The sequence below is a fragment of the Bos taurus genome, chromosome 3 (assembly GCF_002263795.3).
Source record: "Bos taurus isolate L1 Dominette 01449 registration number 42190680 breed Hereford chromosome 3, ARS-UCD2.0, whole genome shotgun sequence".
NCBI classification, from domain to species: domain Eukaryota; kingdom Metazoa; phylum Chordata; class Mammalia; order Artiodactyla; family Bovidae; genus Bos; species Bos taurus.
In genome coordinates, this window is record NC_037330.1 from 119,985,755 (window position 1) to 120,012,863 (window position 27,109).

Genomic DNA, 27,109 nt, shown 5'->3' on the forward strand with positions numbered 1-27,109 from the left:
ACCCCCCGCCTCAGAGGCCTCTGCGGTCGGCCAGCTCACCCCTGCCTGACGGCCCTGCCCAGATGACCAGTGTCACTGCGAGCCAGCCCGTGCCGCACGCCGCTCCCTCGGGCCAGCCCTGGCTGCCTGCTCCCCCGGCCCGTCTGGGGGCGCCCTCGAGCCAGCCACTGCGTCTCGGCTGTGTCATTTACCATCCCCTTTCCTTCCCTACTTGGTCCTGGGAGGCTGGTGACTTCAGTGAGAACAGAGAGCCGGGGCTTCAGGCATGGGCCCTGCAGATCAGCCCCCTTCCAAAGAAGCCTGAAAAGTAAGATGCTGCCCATCGCCTGTCACCATCAGCCCTTCACCCCTGGGGCGGGGCGGGGGTGGGGCACTAGAACCCCAGGAGGGCAGAATGCTGCCAGCTTTTCCCCAGGAGCCGGCAGGGTGGCCCATGGTTTTCCTTGGTTCCCCTTGGGCCGTCCAGGTCCCACGGCGGGGTCGGGTCAAGGCCAGGGCCACGGCCACCGCAGGTGGAAGGCGGCCACCGCCGGGGACAGCTGGTACCGGCCTTGCCCTCTGAGCCAGAGGAGGCGGTGTCAGCGTGCAGAGGCAGGGCGCCATCGGGGGCAGTCTCCGTGCCCCTCGCAGCAGGCCCCCTCCCACCGTCAGCCCCTGGGCCTGCCCCAGCTGTTGTGCCCTCCCTTCACAAGAGGCACCGGCCAGCTGAGCTGAGGGGCCTTTCCTTCCCCAGGCCAGCCTCCGTGCCGGGCAGGCCGGTTCCAGGTGGGGCACCGCCTCCTAGCTGAGCCGTCACAGAGCAGCTCGTATTCTCTGGGCTCCAGTGTCCTTGCTGCAAGTGTGCAGGCTCTGCCCGTCCCGTGTCCAGACTCTTCCCCTTTGGTTTGCCCTGGAGTCCTCGATCTGGACGTGCCTGCTGGGGTAGCTCCAGGCCTGCTGACGAGGGACAGGGACCTGCAGCCCGAGGTCCCCACCGTCTGAGCCCATCCCCTCCCGCCCAGGGTGGAGGTCCTGATGCATTAGCATCCTCATCCTGAGGAGGTCCTGATGCATTAGCCCGTCTAGTATCACATCTGATTCCCACCCCCAGGCCCAGCGCAGAGTTCCCGGGCGGAATGGGGCTGCAGAAGGCGGGACCCCAGGCTCTGGGAGGGCCTGGGGCCCCGGGCAGGCCCACTGCTGCCCCCGCCCTCTGCCACACTGACTGACACAGAGCCAGGCCCTGCTCTGGGCTCCACGGAACCCGCGCCAAGCTGAGGACCCTGCACGGAGCCCAGGGCTGTGTCCAGGGCCGGGGCCCTCCTGGGGTCCCCGATCTGTGGGCATGCGGGTGGTGAAGACCGCCTCCCTCCTGGGCACGTCTCCTGGCTGACCCAGGTGGGCGGGTCTAGGTGCAGGGGCGGGCGCCTCCTTTCCCGGCTTTCCCAGCAGACTTTGCCCCAAACGCCTGCCTGAGTTTCCTTGCGGTCTTCACTTCCTGCTCCGGACTCAGCGGGCAGTGCCTCCTCGGTGGGAGCCAAGTCCACCCCAGTCTCAACCCTGGACCTCCTCTCTCCCCACCCTCCCTTCCTCCCCAGGCGAGGTCAGCTTGGGGGAGGCAGAGCTTCTAGGGTGAGTATCAAGACCCTAGCTCCCTGAAAGCAGGTGTCAGGGCAGGACGTCCTGGGCAGGAGGCAGGACGCGGCCAGCCAGGCCAGGGCCAAGGCTCTCAGATGCTCCAGGCACTTTTTCCTGTCTGTCTGTCTGTCTGTCTCCATTCACAAGCATGCCTGGCTAAGTGCCCCATGTCTGCCTCATCTGGTTCTACTGAATTTCTTTTGCTTCCATGATATTTAACAGATTCATCCTAGCTTTTACTGTGTTTTGAAATGAAGGGAGAAGTCATTTTGTTCCCGAGGACCCTCTGGGCTTTATGACCCCAGCACTCGGCCTTGGACATGGCTGCTCCATCAGACGCAGTCTTTTCTAGCTTTGAGGACAAGCTTTGCAGGCGGGCAGGGCCCGCCAGTCGGCGGAGTGCTCAGCTCTGCAGCCCCGGTCCCATCCCTCCCCTCCCGGGGTCCTCTCCTCACAGGGGAGCTCAGAGGCGGCCGTGGGTTCTGGCTGCAGCCTGGGGCGGGTCCGGTCTGTGCAGTGACCTTCAGGCCATTCCTCTGATTCCCAGCAAGTGCAGGCTGCTGGGGCCCAGACAGCACGGCCCTGAGAATGGCATGGGAGCTGGCTTGCTCAGGGTCCCTCAGACACTGGCCATGGAGGTTTGCTCAGGAGCATGCCTGTGCACAATGTCCTAACTCCCCCATGCCCTACACAAAGGCGCGGCCAGGGCACGGCTCAGGCGCCTGGGACTCCTGGTCCTTCATAAACAACCCAGGAGGTGAGGCTGCTGGGCAAGGCTCCAGCACTGGCTTGGGCAGACCCCTGAGGGTCCCCTGCAGGGTCCGGGGCCTGGGCAGGAGTGACGCTGGGTTGCTGAGGCATGCGTGTGTAAGTCCTGTGGGCTCACCCCTCAGTCCTAGCCTTACAGAGGGGACCCGCCGGCATCGGCACAGCCCTGTCCACCACCCTGCTCTCCTGGCCCATTCATTCTAAAGCCACTCTGTGAGGACGTGAGGACGAGGTCTTGGTGTCCCTGCCCTCCAGGCAGGCAGGACGGTGTGCACAAGATCACCAGAGAGGCCTGACGTGGGGTGACAGATGACAGGGTCTTCACAAGGTCACCAGAGAGGCCTGGCAGTGAGGTGACAGATGACGCAGGGGGTGGCGGTGGGGGTGGGTGGTCTTCGACTCAACTGGGGTAGCCAGCTGCAGAGCAGGGCTGGGAGGATCGGGCACCCTCAGTGCATGGAGCATGCCTGCAGAGAGTGGCCTGGGGCGCATGGGGAGAGCGGAGGGCGGAGGGCGGAAGTGAGGCCTCAGGCCGCGGGAGGAGCTTGGTCTCCGGCCCAGTTTTGAGTAGGGCCAGGTGTGTGCCTGTTTGGCACGTGTCTGGTTGAAATCTCAGTAACGGACTGGAGGGAGGGCCCGGCCAGAAGGCTGCTGCATTCTTCCAAGGGAGACAGCAGGGCGTCCTGCTGGCAGCCGACGAGGGGTGAGGGCCGAGGGAGTGGACTGAGCTGCAGTTCCTTGGAAGCAAAGCTCACACACGACGCTTGCTGCTCAATCAGCCTGGCTGTCCAGACCGCCGCAAGGAGAACCAGGACCCTCCAATCCAGGAGCATGGTGTAGCTCTCTGTTTCTGAGATCTTCTTTATTTCTCTCAAAAATGTTTTGTGGTTTTGAGCATTCTGGTTTCCATTCCTACTTTACTGGCTGTTTCTATCATAAATGAGTGTTGAATTTTGTAGAATCATTTTTTTGCTTCTATTGAGAGGATTATATGTTCTCTTTTATTTCATTAGCATAGTGAATTACACAGATTGACAGTCTCATGTTAAATTAAGCTTTGTAATCCTGGGATACTTATTCATGGTGGATTATTTGTTTTCTGCACTGGATTCAATCAGCTAAGTCTTCTGTTTTGGCCGTGTTGGCTCTTCGTTGCAGTACTCAGGCTTCTCTAGTCGTGATTTGTGGGCTCAGTTGCCCCAGAGCACTTGGGCTCTACCTCACCAGCCAGGGATTGAACCTGAGTCCGTTGCATTGAAAGGTGAATTCTTAACCACGGGGCCACCAGGGAAGTCCCAAGCTAATATTTTATTAAGGATTTTTGTGTCTGTGTTCAGGCATGATGTTGATCTATAGTTTTCTTGTAATAATATCTTTGTCTAATTTTTAAAAAAATATTTATCTGTGTATTTGGCTGCCCTGGGTCTTAGTGGTGGCACATGGGCTTTTTAGTTGTGGCACGTGGGACCTAGTTCCCTGCCAGGAATCAAACCCGGGTCCCCTGCAAGTGGGATAAGAGGAGACCACCTGCCTTATAGTTGTTTGGAGGCCTGTTCCTCTGAAGGACCTTTCTAGTAATCTTTGGAGGGCCTTTTCTCCTAAATGAGTTGTGGCATGTAAGGAGTTAACCAGCTTCCATTGGAGGCTTCCAGGCAGAAAAAGGAGTCCCTCCTTTTGGAACCACCCCATATGAGCTTCTTGAAAGCCCTCTCTCTTAGCTTTAAGAATCTCACCTTCAGTATATGAAGGAGTTTCTGGCAAATTAGCCTGTGGAACTAAGGTGGCAATCCCTATCAGGTCATGGTTCTGTAATGCTGCTCTCCTAGCTGCCTGATCAGCTGCTTGGTTCCCTTGTGCCACTTCTGTGTTCCCTTTTTGGTGTCCTTTACAGTGGGAGACTGAAACCTCAGTGGGCAGATGGACTGCCTCCAAGAGTCGAAGAATCTGATCACCATATCTGATTGGGGACCCTCGGGTGGTCAAGTGGCCCCTTTCTTTCCAAACAGCCGCATGTGCGTGTAGCACCAGAAAGGCATACTTGGAGTCAGTGTAAATGGCTATTCTTTTTCCTTTTCCCAGCTCTAAAGCTCGAGTCAGGGCTATGGGCTCAGCTAATTGGGCTGAAGTACCTGGTGGCAGAGGCTTAGCCTCTATGGTCTCAAAACTGGAGACTACTGCATACCCAGCTCTTCTTTTTCCCTCCAAGACAAAGCTGCTTCCATCAGTGTACCAGATTTCCCCAGGATTGGTCAGAGGATCTTCTGACAATCCCTCTCGGGGTTTTGTCCAGTGGTCCAAGGTTTCTAGACAAGAGTGAAACGGGAGAGAGCCCTCGGGGGTAGGGAGGAGGGTGGCTGGGTTAAGAACCTCACAAGGGGATATAGTGAGGCCTGGATTTTCCATCAGCATTACTTGATATCTGAGGATTCTTTGATTAGACATCCATAAATGGCCTCTCCCATTTAGGAGTTGTTTTACTTGGTGGCTGGTAAAAATAGTTAGTTTGCCCCCAAAGGAGAGTTTTAAAGCATCTTCTATCATGATTGCAATAGCTGCAAGATTTCGAAGGCAGGGGGGCCAACCTCGGGAAGTTGGATCGAGCCTCTTGGATAAGTAAGCTACAGGCTGGGGCTCAGATCCCAACCTTTGAGTTAACACTCCCAAGGCTATTCCCTCTCTTTCATGGACATAAAGTTGGACTGCTTTTTCTGGGTCTGGCAACCTCAAGGCAGGTGCCTGAATTAAGGCCTGTTTTAGTGTAGACTCTGCCTCCCTTTGAGGAGTTCGCCACATCAGTGGGATTGAATCATCTCATCCCTTTAAGCTTTCATATAAAGGCTGGGCAATTAGACTATAGTTGGGTATCCAGATTCTACAATAACCAGTTAGCCCCAGGAAAGCTCGCAATTGATTTTGAGTCGTGGGGGAGGGCAACTGGAGGATTCCTTGTACCCGATCAGAGGACAGCCTCCTGGACCCGTGTGTAATCTGAACTCCCAGGTAAGTGACCTTTGTCTCGACCATCTGTGCCTTAGCATGGGAGACTTTATATCCCCTTTCTGCCAAGAAGTTTAGAACCCGAATTGCATGTTGTTGGGCACTTTTCTCATCTGGAAAGCAGATTAGTAGGTCATCTACGTATTGTAATGTTTTCCCATTAGGTCCCAGGTCCAGATCTAGGAGATCCCGGCTAAGGGCCTGTCCAAACAGGTGGGGGCTATCTCTGAACCCCTGAGGTAATACTGTCCAAGTCATCTGTTGGTGTTTTTCTCCTGGGGCCTCCCACTCAAAGGCAAAGAGGTATTGGGATTCTTTAGCCAGTGGTATGCAAAAAAATGCATCTTTGAGGTCCAAGACTGTAAACCACTTGGCACTGGGTGGGATTTCTCCCAAGATTACATAGGGATTGGGTACTGTGGGATGGAAGGGGACTACAGCTTCATTTATGATCCGGAGATCTTGAACCAGTCGCCAGGTTCCGTCTTTTTTCTTTACTGAGAGAATGGGGATGTTACATGGCGAACTGGTAGGGACCATTAGCCCACAAGCAAGGAATTTATCTATTAAAGGCTGTAGTCCCTCCCGAGCCTCTCTTTTGAGAGGGTATTGTTTCCAGTTAGGAAACCAAGTGGGGTCTCAGAGGACAATGATGACCGGTTCAGCTTGGTGGGCTCGTCCAGGAATCCCCTGGTCCCACACCTGGGGGTTAATTTTGTCATCCCATAGTTTTTGGTCCCTCTCTATTGAAGGTGTAATGGGTCCTTCAGTAGTAACCAGGAGCTGTAGAGCTCTAGGGGCTGAAAAACTTCCCATCACAAGGGCGGTCTCCAGTTTAGTGAGTATATCTCTTCCCAATAAGGGGGTAGGACACTCAGGGACCACCAGAAACTGGTGGGAAAATATTTGTCCATCCCAGCAACAAAGAAGTGCTCGGGTGAATCTTTTAGGAGCTGCTTTTCCTGTGGCACCCGAAGTGGTACAGGTTTGGGAAGAGAAGGCTCTGGAGTAGGAGATCAAGACAGAGTAGGGAGCCCCTGTGCCAACCAGGGAATTCTGGGACCTACCTGCCACATCCAGTTGCACCCTTGGCTCCAGCCCGTGATGGTTATCTGTGACAGACGGGCTGGCTGGAGCGGCCACTTCAGTCCTCTTGAACCGTCGTGAGGGTAGGCTTGGCGCTTGACCTTGAGGCTCTTGGGTCCCGAGGGCAGAGTGCCGCCCAGTGTCCCAGTTGATGGCATTTGTGGCAAGCCGTTCTAGGAGACTTGTCACGGTTTGGACACTCTTTGGCCCAATGTCCCGCCTGTCTACAGATCAGGTATCTGTCTCGTGCCTTGTCCCTCGAGGACTCGGGGTTTGCCATAGGGCTTCTCTGGAGGGCAGCCAGCATCTGGGAATGCCTTGTCTCTTTCTTTCTCTCCTTCTCCTGGGCCTTGGCCTCCTTTTCCTGTTCTCTGTTATAAAAGGTATTGGTGGCTGTCTGGACCATCTCATCTAAAGAGGCAGCAGGGTCCTGCTGTTGTAGCTGCTGTAACTTAATTCTGATATCTGATGCACACTGGGACAGGAATTTGTCCTTTAAAATCACCCGTCCCTCGTAAGAGTCTAAGTCCAGGTTGGTAAACTTCTGGAGTGCCTCTTTTCGCCTCTCCAGAAAGGCAATGGGGTTCTCATTGGGCTCCTGAATTATTGCTGAGACTGGGCACAGTCCCACAGGTAATAGGCTTCTTTATGTTTCCATGGGTGGACTTCCTTAGGGGTGAGTCTTTCTGAAGCTTATCCTACCCAGAACTGTTGCAACCTGAGAGCCAGGCGTCCCCGGGTCAGGGTGCAGATCCCCAGGCAGACTGAGGCGTGACAGCCTCCTAGAGATCGAATCCCCAGGCAGGTCGAGGCATGACAGCCTCCCGAGGATTGGGTCCCTGGGCAGGTCGAGGTGTGACGACCTCCTGGGACCCCTGGGACTAGAGGATCCCCGAACAGGTTGAGGCGTGACAACCTTTCGAAGACTGATCCCTAGGCAGGTCAAGGCGTGATGACCTCCTGGGACCCCCTGGACTGGAGTTTGGGCGTCCCCAAGATCTCCAGTGTGACCAGTACTGGGTAGGATTAGGGGATTGGATATTATAGAGTATTTCCCTCCCAAGGCCAGCTATTTTCTGGTTGTCTCTCCAGAAGATTGTAGAGGCAACCTTGTGGGTCTGGATGGGGCTCAGGAAAAGAGCATGAAACAGGAGGGAAGGGAGCAGAGCACAACCTTTGAAAGAATGACATAGCACAAGGGTATAATGTAAACCAATTAAAATCAATTGGGTCCAAGATGACAAGTCAAATTCAAGTAAACCTTAATCCCCAATCTATAAGCCAACAGACACCCCAGAGGTGGCAGGACAGCTCCAAGGCACAAGGTCAGAAGAGGGAGCAGTGGGTGGTTCCCCAATGGCTGGGATGGTCCTCTCACTCATTAGCATATGAATTCCACCCCCTCACAAAACCTAGCCAGGCCTAATTCCATGACTGCAGCCCTTGCCCTTGCAAGCCCTTGCAATGGTTCACACCCTGAAGCGTGGCTTCTCTCTGGATCCTAACAAATCCACCTCTTATCGCTTTGTCTCTCAATGAATGTTTGCAATGAGACATCAGAGCCTGAGTTTCACTAGTTTTAGCTGGGCTTGAGTCCCAGGAGAGAGCTGAAGGACAGGAGGAAAAAGCAGTGGGAAAAATGTGCCAAGGAATCCCCTTCATAGCCCGCCAGAAAATTTGCTAAATATCTGACCGGGGCTCACAGTTTCATTGGTCTGATCCTTGGCACAGAGAAGAGAAAGGACAGAAGAACCCCCACCGGCTTGGGTAACAGCCACTGGGGCTCAGCAGATAGCGCCTTTGGGACATGCTGAGGAGCAGCCTCCCCAGAGTCCCTCAACTGTGCCCCTGCCGCCCGCCTGTTCGCAGCAGGTTAGAGGAAACAAGAAACCAGAGATTGTAAAGGTCCCTCCAGCCATAGGAGCGAGGACCTCTTACCTTAACTGGAGGTCTTCTGGAATCTGAGACTGGACTGCGTGAGCTTTCTGCTGAGTTCGTTTTTCGCTGTCCCGGTTTCCAGCACGATGGGCCTTCCCCTGCGCTGGGTTTCTTCGCCTTCTGCTTCCAGCGCGGGAGCTTCGCTGAGTTGGGCTCCTGCTGTGCTTGGCCTCTTCCACGCAGGGGTTGTTTCAGCCAGGTTAAACCCGAGTCACGGCACCATAGATGTCACGCGAGTGTATGTTCCTCAGTTCTTTGTCTCGTCACAACAAAGATTTGGAGCAACGGACATTAAAGCCCTCGGCGCGTCACAGCTCTTGGGTCTTGGACAAACCGTGCTACAGCTCTTAGGCAAATCAGTGTTACAGCTCCATTTTATTTAGAAGATAGCAGGAGAGTGTGAGAAAGAGAGAGAGAAAAAAGAGCGCACGCACGCGGGAGAGAGAATCCGTGAGAAAGCGCTTTGGCTCCTCCTTTTATATGTTTTTCCTCCACCTGGCCTGCCCTATGCAAATTGGGCTTAGCCAGGAGTGCTGTTTGTTCTGCCTGAAGTCTTCACTCTGGTCCTCGGACCTTCCTTTGACCCTCCTTGTCTTTTAGCCGCCGCCATTTTGGACTCCTTTTCCCTATTCTACCTACTTAACACTTTGATGATTATGAAGCTTCACCTTTTATCTCCAGTAAGATTCCCTGTACTGAAATCTACTTAGAGATCAATATTGGAGAAGGGAATGACAGCTCATTTCCAGTGTTCTTGCCTGGAGAAGTCCATGGACAAAGGAGCCTGGCAGGCTACAGTCCCTGGGCCGCAAAGAGGTGAACATGACTGAGCGACAGACACACGCAGATACCAATATACCCAACCCAACTTCGGAGAAGGCGATGGCACCCCACTCCAGTGTTCTTGCCTGGAGAATCCCAGGGACGGGGGAGCCTGGTGGGCTGCCGTCTATGGGGTCACACAGAATAGGACACAACTGAAGCGACTTAGCAGCAGCAGCAGCAGCAGCCCAACTTTCTCATGGTCAGTGACAGTGGTAGCGAAAGTCGCTCAGTCGTGTCTGACTCCTTGCGACCCCACGGACTATACAGTTCACGGAATTCTCCAGGCCAGAATACTGGAGTGGGTAGCCTTTGCCTTCTGCAGCAGATCTTCCTGACCCAGGGATTGAACCCAGGTCTCCCGCATTGCCAGGATTCTTTACCAGCTGAGCCACCAGGGAAGCCCTTATGATTCTTATGATCAGTGTTTCATTTTCTATCTTTTCCACTCTTTCCCTTTGTTATCATTTTTTACTTTGAATCTATTTGTAAAATGTCTATTATTTACATAGTGTATTTTCACCTCTTGCTTTTTTAATCCAATTTGATAATCTTTGTCTTTTAATTGAAGTATTTAGACCAGTTGTATTGAATGTGATTGTTGGTATGGTTGGGTTAAATCTGCCATCTTGCTGTTTTCTATTTACCTCATCTGTTCTTTGCTCCTTTTCCTCACTATTGGATTAACTGGAATACTTGGTTTTATAGTCCATTTATCTCCTCTGTTTTTCTATTTATTATACCTCTTTGTTTTATCTTTTCAGTGGTTGCTATTGGGCTTTCAATATGCATATTTAACTTACGGATGACTGATTGGATGTAAGAGACAGGGGAAATTTGTGTGTTAAAAATGACCCTCAAATATCTGGCCTTGGCAACAAGAGGAATCATTCTCTGAAATAGGGAACTCTGAAGGAAGATTGCAGTGTGGGGGATGACAAAGGGGCTTGAAGATGTGATCAGTTTTGGTTCATTTTCTGAGAGAGGGAAATTTGAAGGAAGATTACAGAGTCGGGGGGCGATGAAGGGGCTTGACGATGTGGTCAGTTTTGGCCAGGTTGCACTTAAATTGCGTGTTATATATCCAGAAGATGCCGGGTGGGCAGCCCATGTGTAGTCCAGAGGTCTGAGCTGGAGCTGCTGGCAGGGTCATGGGCACGGGGCGATTCTTGGGCCAGTAGGACTGGGTGAATCTGTTACGAAGAGTGTGATCAGGTGACAAAAGCCCCGTGAAACTCAGCCAAGGACCAAGGACCAAGTTCGGGCCCACATGGAGAACAGGGGTGGGAGGAAAGGCCAGAGAGGAGGACCAGAGCACGGCACGGGCGCCATCCAGAGCCGGAGGGCAGCCGCCTGGCGAGTGCCCCCAGGCGCCGCCTAGCGAGTGCCCCCAGGCGCCGCCCCCAGGTGGTCCTGAGTCTCGGCAGCGTGCAGGGGCCTCGAGGCCATCTGAGGACCTCCTCCTTACCTGTACATGAGCACCTCGTGTGCATCTAGATCCGGTCCATGTTGTATTAAAACACTTAAAGAACTAGGGATGGGTCACCGCTGCCAAGTGCTGCTGGGAGGTGGAATAAGGTGGTGTATGGGGGGTTTGCAGGGTCTGTGGTGTGGCAGCCAGAGGCCCTCAGGGAGGATGTTTCTGGGCGCTGACCGGGGAGGGTCCCCTGGTCCCAGGCCCACACAGTGGTGGAGGCGGAGGGACTGAGGCAGCAGACTCTGTGCGTGTGGGTGTCTTTCTGGAGAACTTGGGCCTGGTGGGCTTGAGGTACTGTATATGCTCTAGCTGGGCCCTGCAGACAGCTGCACCCCGGGGCGAGGCAGGCAGGCAGTGAGCAGACCCAGGCCAGTCTTCTCCAGAGCGTGAAGTATGGGGGTGCACTGCAGGACCACGGAGGACGACGGGTCTGTGCTTTTGGCCTGCAGGCCTTCCCTGGGGACTGGTCCCCCAAGTCCTCTCCCTCCTGCTCAAGCAGCTGCTCAGGCAGCCAGCGGCCCCCGGGGAAGCAGATTCCCCGGTCCCCACCCTGTCCCGGGTGCTCATCTGAGCAGCACCCAGCCCACCGGCTTTCCGCAGCCCTGCAATCTGACAATCTGCCTGGTTGCTGACTTCCTAGAAGTGCAGCCCCACCACGCCAACCTCGAGCAGGAGACCAGCCGCTCGGCTCGGGGCCTGCCAGAGGGGGCTCAGCAGATGGGGGAGGGGAGCAAACGGGGGGCCTGCAGCGAGGGGCCCAGGACAGGCGGGTGGGGGAGGTGAGAGCGTGAGGGTGAGCCAGTGCGAGTGTCGGGCCCATGATTGGCCCCGAACTGCTGTATGTGTGCGTGTGTGTGTGCGTGTATACCTATATGTGCACACATGTATGTGTACCTGTGATTGTGCCTCTGTGTTTGGCGTGTGCACATGTATGTGTGTGCATGTGTTTGTGTGCATGCATGCACGCATGCACATATGGACAGGCCGTGGGGGCTGTGCTGCACCAACCACATCCGAAAGTCAGCCGAGTGCAGCTCCGCCGTCTGCCCTGCCCCCGCCCCCCTGCTCAGACAGCCCGTCCACTCTCTGTTGGGCAGGAGTCCTCTCCCGGGCACAGGTTGGCCCAGGGTTGCCCTGTGCCATCAGCCCCTCAAGCCTCTGATGCTCAGGGATGTCTCATCTTTTCAGGACCGCTGAGAGAACCCCGTCTCCTTCACCACTTGGGAGTCAAAAGTCCCGAATGTACTTTCCATACTGTCTGTGGATTTTTAGCAGGGTGTTGGCCATCTTTTTAAAACTTTTTATTTTGGAAAATCTCCAGTAGGCATAATTTTCATAAAAGAAGGCTATGGTGAACTCCAAGTGCCCGCCACCCCCAACTTCAACAGTGATCAAATGACTCACACAGTTTTATCTGCCCTTGCCCCACCAGAGGGGAGGTTTTAAAACAAATACCAGACATTATATCAGGTCATCTACCAAAGCTTCTGCATAAATGAAAGATGAAGGCTTTCAAGCACACTGCAAGGTCATTGCCACCCTGCATCAGGCAAGCAGCCAGCGCTCCCGCTCCCCACTGTCACAGGCACCTATACAACTGTTTATCTGGACGCACTGGGGTCTGAGGGTTCTGGCTGCAGGCCCGAATCCCGAATCCCGTGTGTGATGGCGAGGCCTCGCCCACCGGCTTCTCAGAGAGTGCAGTCAGCCCTGCCCAGCGGGGCCGTGCTCTTCACACCCCTGCCTTCCCAGCCCGGGCATCAGGCATCGCCATCGAGGCCTCCTTGGGGGGACTGGGTTGAGGTGCTTCTGCCCCGACTCTACCTGTTTCAGCCTGTCCCCTCAGTCCCCCACACTCCAGGGCCACACCTGGGGGAGCTTCTCAGTAGAGAAGATCCCCCCGTGTTGTGTGACCCGCCCGCGGTCCCACGGGGAAGAGTGGAGCTACCCTCCCTCCCCGCCCTTGTCCGCGCCCTCGCACTGAGTGGATAAGCTGGATTGTGAAAATGGCGCTCCACTCAGCATCCTGACTGCCTGGCCACCAGCAGCTTGGCAGGCCCAGAGTCCACGTCCCCTCCTGACGGGCGCACCACCAAGTGTGCCCCGTCTCTTCACCTCCCCTTTTTGTAAAAAATAGAGGTGGAGTTTGGGCTTCCCTGGTGTCTTAGATGGTTAAGAGTCCGCCTGCAGTGCAGGAGGCCCAGGTTTGATCTCTGGGTCCGGAAGATCCCCTGGAGAAGGGCATGGCTACCCACTCCAGTATTCTTGCCTGGAGAATCCTACGGACAGAGCAGCCTGTTGAGCAACAGTCCATGAGGTTTCGAAGGGTTCACACACCACTGAGAGGCTAACGTTTTCACTTCTTTTTTCTCACAGTTGATTTACAATGTGTGTTAACTTCTGCTGTACGGAAAGTGATTCCGTCATACATAGACATACATATGTGTGTTGTTGTTCAGTCACTAAGTCGTGGTCGGCTCTTTGCGACCCCTGGACTGCAGCATGCCAGGCCTGCCTGTCCATCACCAACTCCCGGAGCTTCAAACTCCTGTCCATGGAGTGGGTAATGCCAACCAACCATCTTGCCCTCTGTCGCCCCCTTCTCCTCCTGCCCTCAGTCATTCCCAGTATGCGTGTGTGTACATATGTATGTATATATGCAGTCTTTTGCATATTTTCCATTATGGTTTATCACAGAATACCAAAAATAGTTTCCTGTGTTGTACAGGAAGACCTTGCTGTTTATAAGAGTTATAAGAGTTTACATCTGCTAACCCCAAACTCCCAGTCTGCCCTCCCCCAGCTCCCTTCACCTCCCCTCTTGACTCTTGTCCTCAGGGCCTGGCCATGTAGAGCGGCCCCCAGACCAGGGGTCACCGGGGGCACCCCTGGGGTGTCGCCAGCTGTTCTGTGCCCGCTGCAGCTCCTGTCACTGGTGACCAACTCCAGAGCTTAGATCAGTTTCAGGTGTGATTTGGGGGGTTTGGCGGGACCACTTCATGAAGTAACTTTTTTTTTTTTTTTTTTAAGTACAGTTGAAAATTCATGGATGTGAACACTGTGTTTCAATCTGTTAAAAATCACTCTCCTTATGGACACTAGATGATCCTGTCTTTGGCCACGGGGAGTGAGCTTGCTTTGGCTCTCGAGTCCCTTTGATGTTGGCGACTGTCTTGATCTGCTTTGCTTTCTGGTATGAAAAGCCATTCTGGGTGCATCTTATCTGTTCCCCAACCCAGACCTAAAAGCATCTACTTCTCTCTGCGGGCCCCCTTCCTCCTCATGAGAAACGCTAGCCAGAGACCACAATCTGGCTGTTAGGCATGTTGGTTTCTAAGCCTTATCAGCAGTCAGAACCAAGAAGCTTTATCTTTAAGATAAGACACAGTTCGAGTACAAACCGATACTCTTCACTCAAATTCAGGCCTGCTGGCTTTTTTTCTTTTTCAAGTAGATTTTTGTCCTTGTTTGTTTTTGGCTGTCCTGGGTCGTCACAGCTGCACAGGCTTTTCTCTAGCTGTGGCGAGCGGGTCTACCCTCCGGTATGGAGCGTGGGCTTCGTTACGATGGTTTATTTTTTCGGAGCACGGGCTTTGTGGTGCATGGGCTTTGGGAGTTGTGGCTCCCCGGCTCTAGAGATCAGGCTCAATGTTTGCAGCACCCAGGCTCCAGTGCCCCGAGGCACCTGGGATTCTCCCAGACCAGGGATCGAACCTGTGTCTCCTGCCTGGCAGGTGGACTGTCTACCACTAGGCCACCAGGGAAGCCCCAGATCTGCTTGGTTTTCACTAAGTTTTATTGATGATACACCTTTATCCTACAGCGGACGTCTCAACAATACCCAACACAATTATTCACTTGCTTTATCCCATAGCACAACAGTCTCAAAATAAAAACCTCACACTCTTATCAACAACATGGTTACTGAAAATAATTTAAGATGCACTTTTACAAAAATCATTGAGTTACACAGACGTACAGGAAAAACAGTGTCTTTAAAATAGTTGGAAGGTGATTACACACAATGGAACGTTTTAGCCATTCTCTTTGTTGTCAGGTTGTAAGGATGTACAATCGAAATACTGGATTTTAAAATCACTTGGAAGAATTTGGTAGGGTTATGCTACCAACTGATCTTGCAAATTAATTGTCTTCACCTTGCTTTCAAGTTCAAGAATCCCTTTTAAAATATAATGTAATTTAATTTAGTAATTGCATAAATATTTACCTGGTTCCAAAGCCAAATCTACAAACAAAATATTCACCGAAGTCCAGTTTCGATCCCTCTCCCCCTTCACCTCTTTTCTGCCTAGTCCCTGTAGGTAGCAATTTAATTTTAAACAAATGTTATGGCTTATTCTTCCATTTGTAAAAATATAGCCTTCTGCTCCTACATAAATATATGAGCATCAACATCCTTTTTTCACTTAGCTGTATATCCTGGAGATAACCATACACTTGTGTACAAAGACATTTCTCTTCCCTTTTTGCAACTGCCCAGTTCTGCGTGGTGGGGACGGGACAGACGCCACACCACCCAGGCCCGTGGACAGCTGTCTGAGCGGGGTCCAGGCTGTCGCTGCCCTGCAGCACTGCAGGTCAGCCTCTCCTGCACCCTCTCCCTAGGTCCACCGTCCATCCGTGGAGGAGATTCCCAGAGGTGGGGTTATGGGGTCAAAGCTGGATTCTGCCCAGTGCCCCTCCGGGGGGTTAGAGGTCAGAGGAGAGTGTCCAAGGGTGTCCTCCCCCCATGGATGGTTGTCAGACTTGGCTCTGGCCCACCTGACGGGAGACAGGGCTCCCGCTCCCTACACACTGAGGGCCCTCTTTCGAGCCGCTTCCACCTCCTTCTCTGTGAACCGTCCAGCTGTCGCTCTACCGGTCGGCATCTTGCCCACCCTCCAGAGGGCCTCCTGCCTCAGCATCGCTGGGGTGCTGATCAAGTTGGGCTCTCCCCAGACAGACTGGCTCATACCAGCCTGAACTGGAGGCCGCCTGCCCTTGGGGGCAGGGGCGGAGGACCCCCTCGTGGAGAGACAGAGCCCCGGGGTGCTCTGAACCTGGTTGCTGACTTCAAGGTGAGGATGACATGTGTGAGGCACATGCCTGCTCTCTGCCCACCAGACTCCCCAGCCTGAGGTTGCCACCGGGGAGCAGGGCCTGGGAGCCGCTGTCGGGCTGCAGGGACCCCTGCAGGGAGTGGGTGCCTGGAGAGGAAGGGGGGCAGAGAGTGGGCAGGGGCTGCCTGGACGGGGCAGGCCCAGATGGCCATCTCTGCTGGGAAGGGAGGCCCGAGACCAGGCGGGTGCTGGTGGTCGGAGGCCGCAGGGAGGCGGTGTCCCCAGGAGGGGGGCTGGTGTGGGGCAGTGGTCCTTCCAGGCAGACAAACCCCAGGCAGAGAAAGGGGAAGGAGGCCCTGGGGGAGGCAGGAACCTGTGGCCAGCCATACCAGCTCCTCACCACTGTGGGGGGCTGTGGGGGATCCCAGGGTTCAGAGCAGGAGGCAGAGCGGGCAGCCTGGCAGCCACCCTGAAGGAGGCCCCATGAGCCGCCGGGGACCCCTTCCTCAGCCCAGCCAGGCCAGGGAGGTGGGGTGGTGCTCACGTGTCCCCGTCTGGGCTCTGCCTGCCCGTGATGTCTGAGGTGGGTTTGCAGGAGGAGAGCTGCCCCTGGCCCTGGCCCCTGAGTAACGCTACTGTTGGCGGGACGGGGTGCAAGGACCAGGCACTGGGAAGCCCGGGGCCCCCCTGCCCAGCCTGTGGGTCCGATTCTGTGGGCCAGAACGACAGGTCCACCTCTCAGGCCCAACTACTCCCCAAGGGGGAGCCGGAGGTGACCCTGGGGGCAGCCAGGCCAGGCCAGCAGAGCCTCACAACCGCTCAGGGGCCCCAGCTGTGCGGTTTCTCTCCCTGGGACAAGCCTCCCAGCTGGGAAAGGACTGGCTCGGCCTCTCTCGGGCACCCTGGGGTCCAGGGCGAAGGGCTGTGGCAGGGGCTACAGAGGACAGTAGGGCTGAGGGGGTCTGTCTGGAAGCACGAGGGGCCTGGGGGCCTCGGGGAAGCGTGTGGTAAGAGCGCAGGGCTGCCCACCCCGGGCGCAGGACTGGGAGTACGCGCCCTGGACATGTGCCCTCTGGCCACCAGGCCCCTGGCCTGAGCGGCGGTCACAGGCGCAGCGGCAGTCCAGAGCCTGGAGGGCGTCTGGTGTGCTGGTCGTCTGACCAGAGGACCGCGGGCTCCGCTGCCCGAGTGAGCGGCTCCTTTCTGGAAACAGAGCGGTCGTCCCTGGGCCCCCCAACACCTGCCCCTCGTGGGCTCACCAGCAGGAGGGCCCAGGGCGCAGTGCAAGCCAGAGGCCCTGAGCGGGCAGGCCGCGTGGCTGCGCATCCTCCACGGCCTTCCCGAGCCTGGTTGCTCCCCTGGGCCTGGCTGTGTCCCCCCGGACTCCGCCCCTGGAGCGGGAGCGGGAGCAGGAGCCTGTGTGGGAATAGCCCGCCCCGGGCACAGCCAGGTCCTGCTCTCTGGCCCCCAGCCTGCTCCCCGCTCAGCCACAGGTGCTGAGCGATGGAGAGTGTGGGGCGGGCGGTTGAGCAGGCAGGCTTCAGGCCGCAGAGTGCTTCCTGGAGCGGTGGAGGCGGCCACTGCAGGGGCTGGAGGGTTCCTGGGAGGGCCCCCGGCACCGGCCGTGGGGGTCCCTGCCCCCAGCCCGGTGGGGGCGGGGCGGGAGGCGGGGTCCCTGGCGCCCTGCACTTCTCACTGAGGAGGTGAGGAGGCGGGTGGCAGAGCTGCTGGGGCTGTGCCCGTCCCCGGCCCTCCACCCCCACGGTCGGGTTGAGGCCTTGGCTCTCCTTACCCCTCAACCACTTCCGCGGCAGTCCCATCTGATAGGCCGGTGGTCAGTGCGTGGAGATGAGTCACAGGTCACATCCGAGGGCCTGTGGTGGTGGCAGGGTGAGCCTCACACAGGACAAGTCTCGAGTGGAGGGAGGGCGTGTCACGCCGAAGAGCTGCAGCCAGGCAGCCACATCCCGGGGCTGAGGGGCCAGTTCACCGCCCACCCACTGCCGACCCCCGCTGCACACCGCTTCTCCATTTCTATAAACTTGTTTTGTGGAAAAGTTCAACTGTATGTCAAAATAGCGGGTCTAGTACAGAGACGCCCAGGCAGCCTGCCCCACGAGGACCGAGGCCGCCTGGTCTTACAGCAGAGTCCTGTCCCCTGTGTCACCTCAGCCGGTGACTCGGGAGTGAGCGTCCAGCAGGCAGGAGTCCAGCCAAGGCACGGTGATGGGCCCAAGGACAGAAGCCGGCCCCCGGCCCCTGCCCATGCTGGCTGTTCCCCGCCGTCCACTCACAGGGGACACCGTCCCCAGGTGGCTCTCGACAGCTCAGGCCTGCGGGGTCCCTTGGGGGGCTGGGGGCAGAGCTGGGCTCATCCAACTTCCCCTTCATGAGGGACCGGCCTGCAGGAAGATGGAGGGTGCGAGTCCAGGAAGAAACAGCCAATGGGGGGCCCAGACCCCCAGAGGGACGTGCCTGGAGGTGGAGCGGCTGCCGTGGGGGGACCCCAGGGAGGAGGGGCGAGCGAGCAGCCTGGCTGGAAAGAGTCCAGTACCCTGCCTTCCTCGGGTCCCTGAGGCCGGCCTGGCGGCTCAGGACACACCTGAGCCCAAGGCCTCAGGACAGTGTCGGGGGGGCAGACAGCCCAGGGGAACAGGGCCTGCCGTCTTCAGGCCTGGGGTAGAGTTCAATGGTGTTTCCTCAAGATGGGGCCTCATTTTCCTGTGAGGTGGTGGGGAGGATGGTCCCAAGGGGTGGGTGGTGAGCCTGGGGTGGGGTGAGGATGGTGCCCCAGGGGTGAGGGCTGAGCCTGGGGTGAGGATGGCCCCCGGGGCTGAGGGGTGAGCCTGTGGTGAGGATGGTCCTCAGGGGTGAGGGCTAAGCCTGGGGTGAGGATGGTCCTCAGGGGTGAGGGGTGAGCCTGGGGTGAGGATGGTCCCAGGGGTGAGGCCGGGGTCAGGTGAGGATGGCCCCCGGGGGTGAGGGGTGAGCCTGGGGTGAGGATGGTCCCCAGGGGTGAAGGGTGAGCCTGGGGTGAGGATGGTCCCCAGGGGTGAGGGGTGAGCCTGGGGTGAGGATGGCCCCTGAGGTTAAGGGTGAGCCTGGGGTGGGGTGAGGATGGTCCCCAGGGGTGAGGGGTGAGCCTGGGGTGAGGATGGTCCTCAGGGGTGAGGGCTAAGCCTGGGCTGAGGATGGTCCCAGGGGTGAGGTCTGAGCCTGGGTTGAGGATGGTCCCAGGGGTGAGGCCGGGGTCAGGTGAGGATGGCCCCCAGGGGTGAGGGCTGAGCCTGGGGTGGGGTGAGGGTGAGGGCTGAGCCTGGAGTGAGGATGGTCCCAGGGGTGAGGGGTGAGCCCGGGGTGGGGGGAGCTGTGCGTTGTGTCAGTCGTGGGTGGGACGAGCTGCATGCCCTCCCCTCCCCTCTCTTCCCCCAGCAGTGTCCCCACCCCCGGCAGCCTCCACGGGTGTTCCCCCTCCTCCTCCACCCCCCGAGTGGTGTCCCATAGTCACCCCTGCCTTGCCCACTACAGTGACAGCAGGCGAATAACAGGCCCCAGGCCGGTTTGGGGCCAGACCAGCGGTGGTGGCGGGGATGTTTCCCAGCCCGGTTTTGAGAAGAGGGGAACAGAAAGTGCTGGCAGCAACAGAAGGCTGAGCCTGAGGCCCAGAGGCCCGGCCCCCGGGGTGCCCTTGGCCCCCTCCCCGAGGTGACTGGGGCAGGGCTGGGGCTGGGCGAGGCCAGCGAGGTGCTGCCCCCACCCCTACATCTAAGGGCCCACGGTCAGTAATCAGGGTAAACTGTCTTCCCGTGCAATACACCGGAGACAAGGCAAGGTCCAGGAGCAGCGGAGAAGCAGTGTCAGACAAGGCGGCCGGTAGGACCAGCGCTCCTTTGCCTCAGGCTGCGGTGGCCGGTGACGGGAGCCCCTGCGCCCACACTAGGGGCCACGTCTCCCCGCGAACAGCGCTGCCCCCCTCCGCCCAGCTGTGCCCAGATTGTGAAAGCGAGGCCGGCCCGCCCCGCCTCCAGCCTCCCCTTCCAGCGCAGAGGCACCGCGGCTCCCGCCCTTCCATCTTGCAGGAAGCCCTTCCCCACTCCGCTCCGCCCACCTCCCGGGTCGGCTTCAGGGCTGCCTCCTTCTGGAAGCCTCCCGTCCTGACCTGCCCTCTGTGAACCCCACGAGGTGAGTGTAGGCTCCCCCTGTGCCGGGTGCGTCCCCCAGGGCCATCTCCCCAACGCCCTGCCAGCCGTATCCAGCGTGGTGCCCACGAGTGAGGCAGCTAGGTGGGCACGGAAGGGGGCAGACCAGTGTAGAGCCAGGCCAGAGTGGGCACACAGTCACGGAGCCCTGGGGAGGACCGCTGAGGCGTGAAGGCCCTCGGCCAGTGGCCACACTGCGAGGCTCGTGACATCCCACCTGGGTGTCCTCAGGGTCCTTTGCCCTCATTCTGGGCGGGTCCTGAGTCCCCCGCTTTCAGGACTCCTGGACCTGGGCCGGGAGTCCCCCGCCTCTGGCCCCTGATGGCGGGGACACCACTCCCACCCCAGGTGAGGAGACTGGGGGTGGCGGTGGTGGAGGAAAGGGGTCCTGGAGGCAGCGCGGTTCCCAGGGCCAAGCATGGGGATGGGGATGGGGGCCCTGGGCACACCCAGCAGCCTCCTAGGGAGCGACCCCGCCTCCCGGGCACTTCCCTGGAAGAGGTTCATCTGGACAGGGCAGGGATGCCAACCTCCTGCAGCATTGCCAGCACTATTTTCTCTCAAACTCCAACTATTCCGAGGGGTGAAGGGCCAAGACCCCAGGGCAGAAGGAGCCCCTGCCTTCAGTCCCGCATTTGGACCCCTACCCGCCACAGGCTGCCACACAGGCTCTTGGGCAGGTGTGAAGCAGGAGAGGTAGGTGCTGGGGCCAGGGGCACTGAGCAGTGAGGGTGGGGACCTCGGAGACGGAGCCCTGTCTGAGCCTGAGGTTGCAGCAGCAGCGGGGCCGTGGGGCCCTGCCTGCCCTGCTCTGCAGAGGGCGCCTTAGGGCTCTGAGCCCGCCCGGCAGTGGGAATGGGTCTGGTCTGGACTCTGAAGCCAGCCTGGTGGGGCCAGCCCTCTTGGACCCCAGGGAACCCAGTGGACCTGGAGGAAAGGACCCAGCCCTGCCCTCCCTCCACGGTGGGGGGATGGTGAGTCGGCTGCAGGGCCAGTGGAGGGAAGGGCTGTGGGGTGGGGCGGCGGGGGGGCTGCACCCCACTCCAGGCCTCAGCCACTCATGTTTACACGCGCCTGCTCTGGCCAAGACTCTGCTTGTTCCCAGGCGCTGGCCACCCAGTTGATTCCTCCGCTGGGCCCTGCTGACCCGTGAATGGGACTTGTGAGGCCCTGCCCTGTGCAGGAGCAGGAGGGGTCCTGGCCACAAGCCAGGACCAGGGCACGGGAAAAATTCAGGAGAAGGTCTATGGCTGAACGCCAGGTTGCAGAGGGGCGCGGAGGGCTGTGGAGGCTGGGGCCTGGTGGGGAGGAGATGGTCAGAGAGGAGGGACGGTAGGGGAGGAGCCAGTGGGACCCTCCAGCCTGGTCTGCAGGGTGAGCCCAATCCCCTCCTCAGGGCAGGGTCCCTGGTTCCCGAGTCAGGAGGCCAGCCAGTCCCCTTCATGGAGCCCCAGGTTCTGCCTGTGGAAACGGGCAGGGTGGGGTCGAACTTGCCCCAGCCCCTCGCAGGCCATGCAGGGAGAGGTACTGAGGTCAGGTGCGGATGGCCCAAGCCGAGGGGACAAGGCGCTGTCCTCAGATGCAAGGGGAGGGCGGAGCGGTCCCTTTGAGCAGGGTCTGGGGCCCTGAGCTCAGAGGGGAGGGAACACAACTCCAGGAGGGCCTGGAGGAGCCGCAGAGAGAACATTCTAGAAGGGGAGGGGGTGGTCTGCAAGGACAGCTTCTGCAGAGGGGCGGTGAGGAGGCTAGCTGGTGGAGGGGCGGGGGGAGTCGGGCACTGGAGCAGAGCAGCAGGAAGCCCACCCGGAGTGGGCTGTGCTATGCTGCTGTGCGTGCGAAGGTGCAGGGCCTTCCTGCCAGGACGCGGGGGAGGGTGGGGGCACTGACCGCAGACACAGGGGCCCCGCCCGGGAGATGACGGGGAAGGTGCCTCTGCACCACGGGAGGTCTCGACCTCTGGCTCTGCTGTCTCCAGAAAGACCACTGCTTCTCTGGGGTGTCAACAGAGGCGGCCGCTGGCCTCCCACTTCCTCTCCCAGGAGTCCCCCAGGCAGCCCTGGTCTGGGCTGGCACAGGCGGTGGGGAGCCCCATGGGCTGTCACTGCCATCAGCCCGCCCACTGCCTGCCAGCGCTGAGGGTGCGGTCAGGACGGTGCAGGGACCCGGCTCACCCGGCCCCGCTTCCCCACCAGCCCTTCGGCAGGACCTGTCGAGGCGTCAGCAGCTCAGGAGGGAACCAGCGAGTCAGGTCAGTGCCTGCAGGGGCCGGGGGTCTCAGAGGGTGAGGGCTGTAACGGCGTCTCAGAGGGTGACGGTGACAGGGTCTCAGAGGGTGAGGGCCATGACGGGGTCTCAGAGGGTGAGGGCTGTAACAGGATCTCAGAGGGTGAGGGCCGTGACAGGGTCTCAGAGGGTGAGGGCTGTAACAGGATCTCAGAGGGTGAGGGCCGTGACAGGGTCTCAGAGGGTGAGGGCTGTAACAGGATCTCAGAGGGTGAGGGCTGTGACAGGGTCTCAGAGGGTGAGGGCTGTAACAGGATCTCAGAGGGTGAGGGCCGTGATAGGGTCTCAGAGGGTGAGGGTGAGGGGGTCTCAGAGGGTGAGGGTGATGGGGTCTCAGAGGGTGAGGGTGAGGGGGTCTCAGAGGGTGAGGGCCGTGACGGGGTCTCAGAGGGTGAGGGCCGTGACGGGGTCTCAGAGGGTGAGGGCCGTGACGGGGTCTCAGGGGTGAGGGCGTGACGGGGTCTCAGAGGGTGAGGGTGACGGGGTCTCAGAGGGTGAGGGTGAGGGAGTCTCAGAGGGTGAGGGCCGTGACGGGGTCTCAGAGGGTGAGGGCCGTGACAGGGTCTCAGGGGTGAGGGCGTGACGGGGTCTCAGGGGTGAGGGCGTGACGGGGTCTCAGAGGGTGAGGGCCGTGATGGGGTCTCAGAGGGTGAGGGTGACGGGGTCTCAGAGGGTGAGGGTGAGGGGGTCTCAGAGGGTGAGGGCCGTGACGGGGTCTCAGAAGGTGAGGGCCGTGACGGGGTCTCAGGGGTGAGGGCCGTGACGGGGTCTCAGAGGGTGAGGGCTGTAACAGGGTCTCAGAGGGTGAGGGCCGTGATGGGGTCTCAGGGGTGAGGGCCGTGACGGGGTCTCAGGGGTGAGGGCCGTGACGGGGTCTCAAAGGGTAAGGGCCGTGATGGGGTCTCAAAGGGTAAGGGCCGTGACAGGGTCTCAGAGGGTGAGGGCCGTGATGGGGTCTCAGAGGGTGAGGGCCGTGACGGGGTCTCAGAAGGTGAGGGCCGTGATGGGGTCTCAGGGGTGAGGGCTGTGACGGGGTCTCAAAGGGTAAGGGCCGTGACGGGGTCTCAAAGGGTAAGGGCCGTGACAGGGTCTCAGAGGGTGAGGGCCGTGATGGGGTCTCAGGGGTGAGGGCCGTGACGGGGTCTCAGAGGGTGAGGGCTGTAACAGGATCTCAGAGGGTGAGGGCCGTGACAGGGTCTCAGGGGTGAGGGCCGTGACGGGGTCTCAAAGCGTAAGGGTGATGGGGTCTCAGAGGGTGAGGGCCGTGACAGGGTCTCAGAGGGTGAGGGCCGTGATGGGGTCTCAGGGGTGAGGGCCGTGACGGGGTCTCAGAGGGTGAGGGCCGTGACGGGGTCTCAGGGGTGAGGGCCGTGACGGGGTCTCGGGTGAGGGCCGTGACGGGGTCTCAGAGGGTGAAGGCTGTAACAGGATCTCAGAGGGTGAGGGCCGTGATAGGGTCTCAGAGGGTGAGGGTGAGGGGGTCTCAGGAGTGAGGGCTGTGATGGGGTCTCAGGGGTGAGGGCCGTGACGGGGTCTCAGAGGGTGAGGGCCTTGACAGGGACTCAGGGGTGAGGATGAGGGGGTCTCAGGGGTGAGGGCCGTGACGGGGTCTCAGGGTTGAGGGTGACGGGGTCTCAGAGGGTGAAGGTGAGGGGGTCTCAGAGGGTGAGGGCCGTGACGGGGTCTCAGGGGTGAGGGTGAGGGGGTCTCAGAGGGTGAAGGTGAGGGGGTCTCAGAGGGTGAGGGCCGTGACGGGGTCTCAGGGGTGAGGGTGACGGGGTCTCAGAGGGTGAAGGTGAGGGGGTCTCAGAGGGTGAGGGCCGTGACAGGGTCTCAGGGGTGAGGGTGAGGGGGTCTCAGAGTGTGAGGGTGAGGGGGTCTCAGGGGTGAGGGTGAGGGCGTCTCAGAGGGTGAGGGTGAGGGGGTCTCAGGGGTGAGGGCCGTGATGGGGTCTCAGAGGGTGAGGGCCGTGACGGGGTCTCAGGGGTGAGGGTGAGGGGGTCTCAGAGTGTGAGGGTGAGGGGGTCTCAGGGGTGAGGGTGACGGGGTCTCAGGGGTGAGGGCCGTGACAAGGTCTCAAAGGGTAAGGGTGATGGGGTCTCAGAGGGTGAGGGCCATGACGGGGTCTCAGAGGGTGAGGGCCATGACGGGGTCTCAGGGGTGAGGGTGAGGGCGTCTCAGAGGGTGAGGGTGAGGGGGTCTCAGCAGGCGAAGGCTGTGCCAGGGTTCTGAACCTCAGCGGGTAACCTGTTGGAGAACCCTGTAGGGGCTGATGGTCTGGCACCGGGACGTCCCTCATATGCAGCGATGCAGAGGAACTTGGGGTGACTCCTGGGGCCTCGTCCCCCTCACTCGAGTCTCTGAAGTCTCTCGTGGGCTGAGACCAGTGTCTGAAGCTAGAAGGGAGGGGTCTGAGGGGGGCCCTAGCACAGTGAACGCGGCTTTGTGAAACCTGTCCCAGGTCCTGGGCTATTTCTAAGTTGGGCTCCCAGCTCCAGAGGACTCCTCGGCGCCCAGACAACGGGGGTCAGCAGTCCACTCTCTGCCCCAGATCCCACTTAGGGTGTGGGACTGACAAAGGCACCTCAGCGCCGCAGCGAGGGTGGCTTCCCACCCCGCTGGGGGAGCGGACTGACCCGCCACCACGGTGGGAGCAGGAAGCGGAGCCTCTGGGGTGCCGCCCTTCTCCAGGGGCTGCCTCCCCCAGCAGGAAGTGGCGGTGCCCCCACAGCTGAGCTCTCTGAGCCCCGGCCGCCGCCCACCCCTGCCCAGGGGCCCCGCGCCCTTGCCTGGGGTAGGCAGGACCTGAGTGGGTTGTCATGGCTTCTGGGGACCCCATGCTGTTTGAGCTGGACCATGGGACTTGACCCCCCCCAAACCTTTTCCACCCCCAGGGAGAGGCCCCACGAACAGGGCATTTCCTGCAAGGCTCGCGTGCACCCTGATAATCTCGCAGAGTTGATGTCCTTCTCCCTGACAGTTATCAGTCATTATAAAGGGGAAAACGTAAAGATGGCAGCTAGCTTTTTTAACTTGCTCTCTCCAAATATTGGGCCACACGAGGCTGTTAACTGAAAGTTAACACACCCACGAGTGTGGAGCAGGACACAGCCCCGAGACAGCCGTCCGGGTGCAGGGCATCCCGTGAGGGACAGGCCTGCCTCCCCCTGCCGTCCCGGGCAGCGCCTGGGTGACCGCTGCCGCAGGCCTCGCTGCCCCGAGTAGCGAGGGGCCGTCCTGGACCCCGCCCGGGTGGGGAGACAGCCCGGAGGCGCGCGTGTGGCAGAATCACCCCGTGCTCCCAGCAGGCTCGGGGGTTCTGGGCCAGGGGCAGACAGGCAGGCAGGGAGGACCCCAGCAGTTGCCCCTGTGGGTTCTGGAGTCTGGGGAGCCGCATGGCACAGGCCTGGGGCCACAGAACAAGGGGTGAACAAGCGCAGTCCTTCAAACATGAGGAGAGAGGTTTCACACACGTCGGAAGCATTCGTGAAGCTTGAATTGCTGGCAAATGGGCCCTTAAAATTCAGAAGGGATTCACCGGGACAATTGGTGGAATATTTCCGCCGCTATTCGCTGCGGTCTGTGCTCCAGCTCCCCTAATGGACTGTGGCCTGGACACTCCCAGGGGGCTGTGTCTCAGGCAATGAGCGCCCACTCCCACCCCCGGCGCCCGTGAGCCTGATACCCCCGCCTCTGGATGTTTCTTCCCTTCCTGTGTGTGAGAGGGGGCAGGGGAGCAGACTCCACCCCCCGACGGACTGAACCCCCTTCTCGACCTCGTCTGAAGGTCAGGGAGCCCCCAGGGGGCCCGGTGCTCATGGAGGAAGGAAGGCCTCTCCCCCCACCCCTCCAGGCCCTTCCAGCTGGAGGAAGCAAGGTGAGGGGTGGGAGGGGGTCCAGAGGGTGCCTGCCACTCACACAGGCCTGCTCCATGGTCCCACACGTCTGACACCCGTGCCTCCGGGTGCCGCCCAGCTCAGGGTGCCACACCAGGAACATCAGACCGCTGACCAAGTCCATCCCCAGGCTGGTGAGCTGGTCCTGGCAGTCCTGGGCTGTCATGGAGCGTGCGCAGGGAAGCGAGAGGTGTGGAGGGTGAGGCCGTGTGGGAGCTTCTGACGACTGGGTGGAGGTCACCCGGCAACACCCCAAGGCCGCCAGAACCACAGGGCAGCCCTGACCACGGGGAACTCAAGGGGACTCTCGAACCAGGTGGGGCATCAGGCCAGGCTAGGTGGGCCTGAGGGCAGCCGGGGAGGCTCTCGGAGGGGAGGAGGGAGGGAGGCTGGGAACCAGAGCACCCAGCCACCATCCCCCCAGCAAGAGGACACAGCACAGGAGAGAGAGGGGGGCTGGACTTCTCTGGAGGCCCGAGCTGTGGCCCCTGCTGCCCTGGACCTCGGTAGCCAGGAAGGGCCCGGTCGAGAGATGCCCGCCCTGCTGAGGTGCAGGAGTGCGTCAGACGCGGGTGCCTCCTGCAGCCAGGTTTGCGGAAGACATGGAGGGGGGCAGTGAGCCACGCTGGGACCCCACGGGCCCCTCAGTCTACCCGCTTTCAGACTCCAGGGCTCCTGGGGTCCCTGTCTCGCAGTTGCCTCTGAGCCTCCCCTGGTGAGCATGGCACTGGGCTGGGGCGAGGCTGGCCACCCCTGGGTCCCCATACTGAGAGCTGGTGGAGTGGGGCCCCTGGGGTCTGAGAGCGGGTGGAGCTGGCGTGGCTGGGGCTGGGGGTGTCCTTTCTGCCCGGCAGCCAGCAGGTCCCTGCAGAGGCAGGCTCAGGCACAGGGACCTGGGTCCAGCCTCAGGCTGGCTCCCCGAGCCATCTCAGGCCCACGGGCCTCTGAAGGCCTTGGTTTCCCATA

At 59.4% G+C, this 27,109-nt stretch overlaps 1 protein-coding gene across 6 annotated transcripts in view; it reads left to right on the plus strand.

The window, feature by feature from the left end:
• The first annotated feature begins 1,315 nt into the window (after nucleotides 1–1,315).
• The window catches only part of GPR35 (G protein-coupled receptor 35), a 35,518-nt gene continuing 9,724 nt past the window's right edge, over nucleotides 1,316–27,109 (plus strand). Inside the window, exons 1-3 of one of the 6 annotated variants that reach the window (XM_005205067.5) lie at nucleotides 18,553–19,947; nucleotides 20,480–20,660; nucleotides 22,157–22,212. In XM_005205067.5, coding sequence (XP_005205124.1) covers nucleotides 20,487–20,660; nucleotides 22,157–22,212 — 230 coding nt within the window. In that variant the 5' untranslated portion in view covers nucleotides 18,553–19,947; nucleotides 20,480–20,486. Of the gene's footprint in view, nucleotides 1,612–18,541; nucleotides 20,661–22,156; nucleotides 22,213–27,109 lie in introns of those variants that run through there. The other 5 variants (XM_024990336.2, XM_024990335.2, XM_002686591.6 and 2 more) reach the window with 5 other exon arrangements.